This window comes from Pogonomyrmex barbatus, unplaced genomic scaffold (genome assembly GCF_055798465.1).
Source record: "Pogonomyrmex barbatus isolate J1 unplaced genomic scaffold, ASM5579846v1 scaffold13, whole genome shotgun sequence".
NCBI lineage: Eukaryota > Metazoa > Arthropoda > Insecta > Hymenoptera > Formicidae > Pogonomyrmex > Pogonomyrmex barbatus.
Window position 1 is genome coordinate 6182258 of NW_028297109.1, and position 12257 is coordinate 6194514.

Consider the following 12257-nt stretch of genomic DNA (forward strand, 5'->3'; position numbering starts at 1 on the left):
AGGGGAATAAAGAAAGCGAAACACGATGGGGCTTCCATAATGAATAATCATATTTTAATGACTCAATGATTGTACAAATGGATCACTCTTAAACGTCTCCGCATACAACCGAGGAACAATAACAACGAATATAGCAATCATCGTAATCATAATATATCCATTGCTAACGTACCGTTCACGTAATGAGTTGAGAAAACGTAAAGGGTTCTTTTTTTTTTTTTTATACTCTCTTGCGCGTATCATGTTTCCGCTCGCATACGTGCAATTATTTAATCTCATCCTTGTTTTCTCGCCACCCAGCTCGTTTTACATTCAACGCAAGGAAGAGACTCATTTCCCATATATCTCCGTACCTCTCATCTCGTTTCCTCTGGAAAGACTCATTACATCGTTACACCTCTTAACTCGTTTTCGTTTCGTTATCACCCACCCCCGTCCTTTTCCTCAAAACTGTGCCCCTAACTGTGTCCCCTTCTCTCCCTTATATATCCTATATATTTATATATATAATAATCCTACCAATCCCATATTTTTCTTTCACCCCTCTCTCCATTATTCTCCCCTATTTTTCTTTTCTTTCTCCCTCTTTCTCTCTCAATATAGTATTCTCGGTGTCCCCAATAAATACCGAAGGTATCGCCCTAATCATATATACCCCCAAATATTACTATGTTCAACGATAGCGATAAAGTTTATATATATATATATCAATAAAATTTCTGGAAGAATGTTAATAATCATACAATAGATGATCAATCGTTCGACGATCCACTGCGTACCTGGGGGGGGGAGGGCGAAAAATATGAAACTTGGTACTAGGCCAACTATTGGGATACGTCTCCGAGCTAGAGTGTCTCGACCCTGTTCGTTTCTTTTGTTTTTTTTGACTTATCGCCGAGGAAAGTGCGTAAACTGCGAGGAATCGCGAGCAATCAGATGACTCGTTCAACCCTGATTAAAAGAGTTCGTTCAACTCTCTTTTCAGATCACCTTCATTAAATTACTCGATATTCGTTCAAATAAATTTCTGATTTTTAGTTTACTAATAATCATTTAATCATTCTTTTCAAGTTGATTAAAAAGAAATTATAAATTGTGCGTTTTTATTCTTTCTATTTTGAAATCTTGCCTTTTATCTTACTTTAATATTCGTACATCAAGCATTCACTTCAATTTGCGTGAATATTAATATGAAAATCATACAAGACGTACGTGTTTGCATTAGAAACAGCTGATTGAATAAGCTTTAACTTTCAACAATATATTTTCAATTTTTTTTCGCGAGATTTGCGAGTAGATAAGGATAAAGATACAAGGCGTACTGTCTACCTATCTTAAGCTCGATTAACCTTCGATTAGAGACCACCTGACTGCGATAAGATGACAGTGACGAGGCGTTTTCGAACGTCATCCATACGTATATTATAGATACGAAAAAGAAAGTGCCCGGTACTTGAAATACAGAGGCAATTATGCTTCCGACATTGTTTTCACAATTGCAGACTGGACTTTACATTTATCAGAGATATAATTGTTTATGTCAGGATAAACATAATTGATTATCGCAATGGACGTCCAAGATTGTCCTCTGCGAGAGTCCACAGAAGATCTTGGTAACATTACGGATTGTCGTGTCGATATGGAAATCGATATCTCGACAGCAAGCAAAATTTATATCCAAGAGCGACTCCTCGATTCCTATTACGCACCTTGCTCAGCCTCCTTATCTTTCCCTCTTTCTCTCTCTCTCTCTCTCTCTCTCTCTCTCTCTCTCTCTCTCTCTTTCTCTTTCCCGAATTCTTTCTCGTAGATCCTTAGGTGGACACGGGGGTCGAGGAGAAAAAGAAACATCGACTCTCGCTCGGAGGCGCGCCTCTCTCGACAGAATTTATACAATAAAATTTATATATAGTAGACAATGCAATAATTCGAGCAACAGAAGGTCCTCCGTAAATTTTTTTTTCCTTAAATCTGCATGTGTGTTCTCACCTATAGTAATTAGTAAGTAGGTATCTTATTATTTTTTTTTTTTCGCTGTCAGACCTTAACCGATGCCTTATTAGATATATTTCGTGTGACTGTCGTGTACGTGTTTCGCGTGATCGTGCACGCGAATTGTGTCTATGTGTACGTGTCTACATAGTGTGCATCTGTTCGTTTCCTGCCATCCCTCTTATTGACACTACGTTCCCTTATTGACGAGCTTCTAAGCAACGACGATCAGAATAAAATCAGTCGGAAGTCTAAAGTCTAAAGATCACACCGCTCGGTTTCTCGCGTTAGATGCAAGAAAGATTGTCCTGGCATGAAACAATTTTAATTCGCGTCATCATCTCACACGGCGATTTCCTATCTGTTTCTGGTAGTTCTTCCAAGCATAAACCAATTTTGTTAAAAAAATTTATAATCAACGAACTCGTTACCCGCGTCATAAATAGCCGTTCAGGAAAATCGAAGCACAAAATCGCGACGTTAAATTGCTCAAGTACAACAGTTCAAGATAAAAGCATTATCTTTGTGCCGATGCGTCAAATTTCTACGTAAATTCCGTAGTTTACTTATATAGCCGTGTTAGCATTTCTCTGCAGTGAAATTTCAAAATACGTTTTTGGTGTTGGGCATAATTTCTTAGTCAGCGATTAAAGACCAGCAATGACTAATTGCTAGAGTATTAGTCGTGATATTTCAGCGATAAGTCTCTATTGTGATTTCACCTTTCGATGAACTTCTCTTGAACACTTATTATGAGTCAATCTGATATTAATCCTACTAATTATTGCTATACGACAATTTTGGCACTACATTTCGTTCACACTTCCGCTCTCCGATAAACGGAGGAAAAATTATTCCGGCACATTTTATCGAAGAACGTGTCCTTCCTCTCTGAAGAAATTTCTTCCTCGAGATAAATTCACGTCCTTGAATGTCGCGATTTTACAGTTCAATTCTCGTTGACATTTCCGTCTTCTGAGAGATTTCCCTTTGCGTAGGATGGCAGGATTTGCGTAATGGCATACTCGATTTCAAGCGGAAGAAGAAAAAAAGAGCTCTCTCGTTATCTTGTCACGCGCGCCTCGCGAGATAAATCTAGCGAGCGTCCGATCGACTTTTCAAAAGTAACAGATTTCCAAGATGAAATCGATCTCAATTATATTCTTGACTGTCTGTTTTTTTTTTTTTTTTTTAATAATAATCATCTTTTATTTCTTGATAATTTCAAAATAATTTGTGGAATAATTAAAGTATAAAATATACAATTCTTAAAAACCTACGTCCGTCAATTGTAATATTTAAACTTACATAATAAAGCTAAACTAAGTAAAAATATCTTTATAGAGTCACATTGCAATCCACTGGCAGTCAAGGTGAATTGGTGAATTTTAACCACTTGGTGCATTTTCGCAAAAGCGCGCACACGTCGCAGAGGTATTCCGCGCGGTGGCTCGTAAAATCGTAAGAAATCTGTGTTCAAAGCACGCATATACGAATGCGTGGTAACGCGCTCGAGATGGAAGCAATATTACAGCGTTCGAATAAAAACATTCGTATAAGTTACAGACAAAACCTCCCTCCCGGTCCGCGACGAAGGAAAAAGGAAAGGATCAAACGCGTCACCCACCCGTCTCTCGCCCGCCGTTCTATGCACACTGTACAATAGTATTCTGTCCGGTATATAATTGGTACTCGTATAATTACACTCCTCGGAAATATACTAATAATTGACGCGATTTCACGCGAATACATATTAACACGACTTTTTTTTTTTTTTTTTTTTCGTTCGCGTATTTCGACGCGCTCTTCTGCGTCTTCTGCGAGAAGCATCAAGTGGAAAACTCGCGTCGCACATTACGTCATTAAATTCTTAGCGGTTTCACGTTGGTCGATCGATTTCGAGCTTTTAGAATTTAGATCTCTTTCTTTCTTCTCTCCAGATGCTGCGCGCAACGTTTACGTCACGCGATCTTCACATCTATATAAACTTATAATATTGTATATATAATGTAACATATTGTATAATATTACATTATTATAATGCTGTAACATATTACAGTATTATAATATCAAAATATTACACGCTTCGCTTCAAGCACGGACATCGCGACGGGAAATCCAATTCGGATCGTCACGGATGACAACGTGGTTGAACATGTGCGTATGCGCTGTGTATCAGTACTCGATATGACTATCAAATCCCATTAATCGGCAATTAAGTCCTTACTCGTCCACGAGCGGAAGACGATCGTCGGCACGGAGCGTCGAACGGAGACGTTAACGATCTCTAAACGATAATTCCGAAATGCCCGTACTCTCTCCTGCGGTACTGATCCTCGCCAATTTATCGTTGCAGAAAGTCTTTCGATGATTATCGCAAGTGATTGACCGTACCGAGAAGATCGATATCGATAGAGACACCGATATCCGAGATTCAGCAAGATCTACGATCAACGTAACTCGAGATGTCATTCTCATCGCGCTGACGGGATCAACGTCGAGAAAGGTCTAAGCTCGAATTTACGATTCCGTTTACGGATCCGTTAGGATCTCTTCTTCGGTTAATAATACGCTAACTTCATGATCGGGAACCGTGAATCGTAGGTAAAAGAAAGATACCAAAATCAGAGATTCCTCGAGCGAAGGAAATGCGATGCGACGAGGTCTCGACGCCCTTTCCAAGTTTTCAAGTTTCCGTCCCTTTATTGTCCTATCTAGGATCGTTGCAGATTCGCGAACGTCTCCCGTTCACGTTCTATCAGATTGATCAATCGCGTCGTTGCGCGCGACATCCGCCTTCCTTCGAGTATGCGCACGGGTCGCGCGTGATATGTGACGTGAGATGTTGAGACATCTTAGGAATGTTCTCGGAATATCTCTTTTCCGGGGAACATCCTTCCTCCGGAAAATCCGAATATTCCGGAATATTCGGGAGTAGGAGAGATTCAGAATATTCTCGGGAAGTATTCTCGGGATATTCGCCGAACATCCTTGGAATGATCTCCTTTCTTTGGGAGACATCCTAAGCTCGCGTCACCAGTGTTCGTGTATGTGCGCGCGCGCGCGCGCGCGTGTGTGTGTGTGTGTGCGCGTGTATATATATTTTTTTATTTATACATATTTTTTGGTTGTAGGTATACGTCTATGTGGATACTTTCTGTCGTCTAATTTACACGTATTAATCCCTCGATACCATTCTTAATTTATCGTTAATACCCATTAACAACGCGGTAAATGTGTCGGATTATCGTGAAAGGTTCCGGTGCCGATATCATTCGCCGTTCCCTAATCAATATGTACGTTTTAAAGTTGAGTGTGCGCCTCTTCTCTCTCTCTCTCTCTCTCTCTCTCTCTCTCTCTCTCTCTCTCTCTCTCTCTCTCTCTCTCTCTCTCTCTCTCTCTCTCTCTTCTCTCTTTCTCTCTCTTTCTCTCGCGCGTGCTTTCTCTCGTTCATCCTCCCTGCACGCTATCATCATCATGGGCTCCTAATGCATCTCGTTGTTACACTGGCGCATCTCATCCCGCAGTTTCGGTCTCGAGCACTCTGACCGTCACTCTATCTTTCTCTCTCTCTCTCTCTCACCCTCTGTCTCGCACACATATACACACATATATTCGCGCATGCATATGCACATACATAGATTCAACTGCTCGCTCAGTCGCTCTCTCTTGTATCTTAAGTAACGTTAAAAATAAAGTCTGCTATATTGGCGAGGATGCTCGACCCTGAAAACAGGTTAACACGCGGCGGAACGTTTTTTTTTTATTTCTTTTTTTGAGGGTGGGGGGGGAGGGGAGGGGGAACCGTGGACGACGTTACAGTGCAGTTCACAAATCCATCCTTTCTCTCTTTCTTTCTCGCTCTCTCGCTCTCTCGCTCGCATAATATTCTATATGTATAATATGTATACATATATTTTCTGTATATATATATATATATATATATATATATATATATACGACGTTTCGTCTTAATTGATTTCTCTTTAACCGCTAAAACTTACTCGTTACGCGCGCGAATCACTTCATCGCATCTCTCGTTCCTTCTTTTTTTTCGATTTTTCTTCTTTTTTTTTTAACATGCGGATCCTACAAGTCTTTCTCTCGCTGTGCCTTCGCTGCGCCGTCGCGTCATCCGACGTCATCGTCAACGGTGTGATGCGCATCTCACGACGGTTTCATATAATAATAAAAAAATGGGAGATGTGTGTGGGAGGCGTGGTGGAACGATGAGAAACAACGTAACGAGCGCGCTACGCGCGAGCGCTCGATCGCGATCGATGATAATCATTATAGTGACGGTAATGACGATATCATTATTAACATTATATACAGAGCCGATTATCTCCTCGAATCATCGCGCCGCCGTCCACGCGGAAGGGATCGAGAGGATCGAGGAACGTGACCTCGATCGCTGACTCTCGAAAAAGCGATCGAATCTCTTGTGAAACCGGCGATGTCGAAATTATGCCGGTGAATGATGTAGTCAAATGGATATACATCCGAGAGACAATGATTTAAGTCATCGTTTCTTGGTCTCTCAGGTCACGTTGCACTATCAATCTTATTATTATTAATCTTGCCTTAGAGTTCCTCCCTATTCGACATGTGTATATTTATAACATACCAAAAAAATGTGCAAATTTGCATTTTACTTTATTTACAAATTTTGCAAATATGAAAGGGATTACTCAGACTTTATGTTTTGTTTAATTTCAAAGAATTAAAAGAATTTGTTTAAAAAATATTTGAAGCTTAATTAGATGTAATTTTTTACAGAAATAAATAAACTTAAATTATATATTGTAAGCGTCTTCGAAAAACCAGTCTTTCACGATTGGCGTTGGATTAAACTAGTAAAATCTTAATAAATTATTAATTAACTTTAATTAACTTAACTTTAATAACTTATTAATCATAAAGTTTAATAAGTTATTATTTCCTATAATATCATTTGTCTTCAGAGCCAGCAATTTGCTCTGCATAGCTTCGACTTCGAAATCGTTCGCGTTACGATTGTCAAAATCAAAATTATTTCCACGACCATAAGAATTTGGAATTATCTTAATGTAACATTTTTTTATCTTAACTTTAAGATTACATCATTAATCTTTACTTTTTTAATTATTTGAATATGTCGATTATTAAAAAAATGCAACATAAAGAGAAAAAGATACTTAAATCTTCAATCAAATTCTTTAAAGCGAGATGGAAGCTCGATCGAGCATCTCGCTTGCTTTTAAGTAGTGCAATCGATTGTATGCAAGCACATACGGATTCCTGCTGGAAGACGATGAAATGAGGAAGAGAGCGGAGGGAAAAAGCGCAGTCTTCGCGAATTTCCACGTAGGCGGCGGACACGTGTCTCTCGCGTATCGATATCGTGATAATCGCAATAATTGGATAATTATCTCTGTGTATTACGCCTGATCGTGATAATGGTAGTAATGGTGAATGGTGGTGGTGGTGGTAGTAGTGGTGGTGGTGGTGGTGGTGGTGGTGGTGGTGGTGGTGGTGATAGTGATGGTGATGATGGTGGTGATGATGGTGGTGTCGGTTGCGTTTAATGATGGTAGTGGAACTTAAGGATATTACCTCGTTAGCGAGTCAGCCTCGATATTATTCAACTTAAACGTGATTATTAAAGTTAGGTTGTTGAGCACAATTGTTGATTTCTATCAGAGACTTTCGTGAGGCGCTGTGGCTCGAGCTCATGTCCGCGAACTCGCCGGCCGACTTACCCTTACGTGGCAACGTGGTTGCCTCCCCCAGAGAGGGTAGTTCCCGTGGTTTCCAAATCGGCGAACCTGCCACAAATCGCGACACATTAAGGAGCAATGCTTCATTACGCATATACATTCTTTTTAAAAGAATAAGATAATTGTATTATAAAAAGGCACATTTGATTTAAATATATTTTAATTAAATTTATATAAATATGTTCTTTATAAAATATTTATGTTTTATATCTCCTTCCTATATTATTAACGATAAAAAGAATTAGTGTAAAATAATTTAGAAATATTATATATATCAAATAAACGTTTATTAAAGTATTGTAAGATATTATAGATAAAGATAAAAATTTTACAAGCAATTTAGAATACACATTCTTTTTTATTAGTAAAAACAAATTAAAAAGTAAATTCGTTAAAAGAAATGTTGTAAATATATTCATTTAAAATTCTACAAAATTTCTTTATATTGAAAATTTTTATTACTATTAATTAAAATTAAGGAAAATTGTAATCAAGATATTAATTAATTATTATTATTATTGTTATCGAATTGTTGAAAGACATTTTAATTAATAAGTGATAAAATAATCTTTACGCAATAATCTTTATGATAAAACTGCTTGGTGCAAAAGTCGACACTCACCAAGTTCCTTGACGGTAATAGGTTGATAATTCTCAGGCTGATGAGAGGACTGGATCAATCTAGCTTGACTTCCAGTACTCCCCGCCGAAATGGTCGACGTGGTGCTCAGCGTCAGATGATTAGGTGTCCGGCCGAGATTCGTCTTCTTTTCGCCTAAAAAAGCCTGCGAGTCTTCCTCACCTTCCGACTTGGTGCCCGAATCCATCTCGACCTTCACTTCGCCTAAGCCCAACAAAGTAATTTCAAATATATTCAGATATTCAATAATGAAACGTGTCTGTCATCATCGCTTCGTCCTTTGGTTATTTTTAATAAAAATTAATTGATAATAAATCAATAAAGACTAATTTACACATAAAAGATTTAAAAATTAAAATTTCTTTTAGGTAAGCGTAAGTTTTATTTTACCAGAAGTGTCGCTTATGGTTTTGCTTCTGGAGCGAAATGTTTGCTGCTGGGGAACCGGCGCGTCTTCCTGATCCTTGTCCTCTGAGCTCTCGTGCTCCACCGGCTGTTTCGATTGACTGTATTTGCGTTTGTGCGAGCCGGACAGCAGCTGCTGCTTCATCGCCTTCTTCGAGAGCGTGCCGGTCATGCCGTTTCCGTTCTGTATCTGGCCCTGACTGGCTTGTTGCTTGCTAAACTTTTCCACATGGCCGGTCGACATTCGCGGTGCCATCGAGATCGGTGCCTGATGGCTGAGATTCTGCTTCGTCGAGGGTATGCTCATGTTTCTCACCGATTCCCGAATAATCTGCCGGATCGTCTTCAGGAAAGCGTTTCGGAATTCCGTCGTACTGCAAGTGAAAATGATTGAGACAATGTGAGACAAACAGATTATTTTATCTATTTAAATTGTACATCAATAGACGTGCAGTGTTGATGTGAAACGTGTAAACGTATTATAAATTTGAAAACTATTATCACATTTTAATATATTTTTAAAAAGTGAATATTGCATATAAATTCGTCTCTTTCATGAAAGTTATAAATGATATTACGGAACATTTAATTTTCATCATAATAAAAAAATTTATTGAAACATGGCAGCTTAAACAATATATTATTTAATTCAACTGCAATTTATTTTCAATATATCTTGTTAATCTTCGTTCAATCAATAACAGTAGTAAAACTACGTTAACCGTAATTAAGCGCAATCGTAGCAATTAACGGGATAGAGCTTAAGCTACGTTACATTTTATTATTAAATTTAATCGAGATAATCCAATTTTTAGACGATTTATTCATTTGTTCATTTATATATTTATATTTAATTTAAATTCATCTGTAAATGTCCGGAAAATAATTAATTGAAGCAAGAGGGTAGAAAATACCTGTTTGAGAGCACGTATACTTTCTCCGATCTCCTTTGTAATTGACTTCTTAGATGAATCAATTCCCATAAGAAGTGAGACTCCATATCTTTGGCGGAGCTGGCCCTGACCTGGACTTCTGTCACGGGGATTAGCACCTGATAACGAATGATCTCTACTTCGCTCGAGTTAGCCTTGGTCGAAACTCCCTGAAAAAAAAAAATAGACGCAACAGTCTCTTGAGTATTAGAAGTGTCGCGAGGATCGATATGGAGAAATGGGTCATATGGACACTGACCATGAGCTTCTTTTTCTGTCTCAATCTCTCCTTGCACAGGAACACAACGGCCGATTTAAACACGAAGCACATCGCGTGCAGCTCGAGACCCTTCTTTATCTTGCCGAGGAAATCGGAAATGTTGAGCCACTCGACACCGCCGTAGTACAAAAGATCGCCTGGACTTAAATCGATCGGCTGCCAAAAAATTATTATGTTAATCGAGGATATTCACGTAAGGGACTGAATTAATTTAACAAGGAGAAAGAGATATGCATTTTAAGTTTAAAATCTAAAAAAACGGCTATTTAGAAGATCGAGAAAGATTGCTGTTTTTGAAAAAATAATTTTTAAATATGAAACGTCATTATTTATTAAATATGACAAAGTGAAAGTTACGTCTATCTTATTAATTTTCGTTCCTTCGTTTGAATTATTACGTTTGTTGATCTTTAGTGAGAAAAAAATACGGGATCGACTCACTTGTTTGCAGGATTTTTGGTGTTGCCTGAACAGGTGATCGAAAATAGCGCCGTACTCTTCGTGGATTCTCTGCATCTCGTTTATGTGCTCGGCCACCTTCTCCATGCCTTTGAGCGCCTCTGCAATTTGCACATTCGCGATTAAGCCCCTGATGGCGGCTGCTAAATCGTTCGTTACGCTCGCGATAATTACCGATTAAGTGTTGGTGTTCTTCGCTTCGTTCATCCGTGAGGTTTCTAAGTTGCTGCAACAGCAGCGGATATTTGAGTATTCTTTGTATAGGTTTTATCAAGTACGATTCTAAGGTCGACGAGTGTTGCTGCCGGGGATTTCTCGCTTGCAGGAACTCTTGTAAAGCTTGATTTCCCTCGTCTGAAATTGTCGATTATCTCTGATAATTATCGGGAGATTGCACCATTTCGTCGTAACATATTTATACATAACGAGATTTACACGAGAGGAAAAAAATAGACTCGTCCGGCACCTCGTTGGAATTAAAAATCGCCGCTTCTGAGACACGCTGTGTAAAGCGTATTACACTCGATACGAATAGATACAGCGATTCTTTTAATTTGTCATATTAAGGTATATTTCAAAGAATACGAAATAAATTTTCGAGAAATGATAAAAGCGCGCGTGGGAGATGACCGAACAATCTCTTCGAAATGCTTAACGGTGCAACCTTTAACGGCTATAAAAATGCCATCCATTCGCGGAAGATCGACACGAATAATAAATTGCCTAGCTTTCCGGGAACGATGCATTTATAGAAAGTGACGATTGAGGTTGAACAGTTATTCCCGGCGAGTGGAATTATCGATCGGAAGAAGGATCAGGCATGCTGACGCGAAGGAGGATGCGAGGGTCGCCTCTCGCGAAAAAGAAAACGAGGGAGGGTATTTTAAGAGAAAAACTTACTTGGATGTAAAACTTTCTGAGCCTTCGAGTGACTGGCGCAAAACGAGCTGTACAGCTTGAAGTGATTTACGTAATATAAGAAGGCACTTCCAATGGAAAACAGGACTCCCTGTAACAAGAGGCGATAATAAAAAGCGATGTAGCTTCAATTTAGAAGCTATTATTTTTTTAAGTACATTAACAGAGGCACGCACCTTAAATTGACTCGGATGGTCAAAGCTGTTGAAATCGGCCTCCATCTCGATGGCGTGATCGAGATTCTGCAGGAACTGTCGTTGAAACGTGACGATTTCCTGAATATTACCAAACAGCGCGTTGATCTCCGCGTTCGACAAGAAGGTCTCGCGTTTAAGGGGTTCCAAGTAGTTTTCCAGCAAATTATTTAAATTCTGCGAACAGAAATGGAAAGAGATCCATTAGGCAGCCCGCATTAAAAATTATTATGAGGTATCCGTCACAAAATCGATAATAAGGATTTTAATATTCGATCGTCGTTACCTTTACGTAAGTCCGTTCAGTCTCAATCAGTTCTAAGATCACTTTCTTCAGCTTCTCAGCGTCGCTAAGCTGCCGGCTCGGTGTGAGAGCCTGCGAATGGGAACTGACAACGCTTCCGGTAGGACTCGACTTTCTGGTCTCACCCGGTGAACGGCAGATCCCTGTCACTTGCTCGGCAGTCTTCAAAAGATTCTCAATTTCAAAGGAGTTTGTGCGTGAGGCCTGCTTATTCTCCATATGAGCGGCAGACGAGCATTCTTGCATAATATTCTCCTTGCCTGCATCGGCAAAAAATTAAAATATGCATTACGATAACTGAGATTATGCGCAAAAGTGTAGCATAATAACAATTACAATAATTTCTTTATGCATTTGCGATATAATAATGTTAT

At 39.0% G+C, this 12257-nt stretch overlaps 1 protein-coding gene across 10 annotated transcripts in view; it reads right to left on the bottom strand.

The window, feature by feature from the left end:
- Window positions 1-32: 32 nt before the first annotated feature.
- sif (guanine nucleotide exchange factor still life) overlaps window positions 33-12257 on the bottom strand; it is a 45619-nt gene continuing 33394 nt past the window's right edge. For all 10 annotated transcript variants that reach the window (XM_089072333.1, XM_089072332.1, XM_089072331.1 and 7 more), the window contains 10 exons: window positions 11866-12143; window positions 11562-11756; window positions 11368-11476; window positions 10642-10821; window positions 10450-10568; window positions 9988-10164; window positions 9711-9898; window positions 8782-9170; window positions 8374-8595; window positions 33-7799 (listed from right to left, as the gene is read on the bottom strand). In XM_089072333.1, coding sequence (XP_088928459.1) covers window positions 7621-7799; window positions 8374-8595; window positions 8782-9170; window positions 9711-9898; window positions 9988-10164; window positions 10450-10568; window positions 10642-10821; window positions 11368-11476; window positions 11562-11756; window positions 11866-12143 — 2036 coding nt within the window. In that variant the 3' untranslated portion in view covers window positions 33-7620. The remainder of the gene's footprint in view (window positions 7800-8373; window positions 8596-8781; window positions 9171-9710; window positions 9899-9987; window positions 10165-10449; window positions 10569-10641; window positions 10822-11367; window positions 11477-11561; window positions 11757-11865; window positions 12144-12257) is intronic.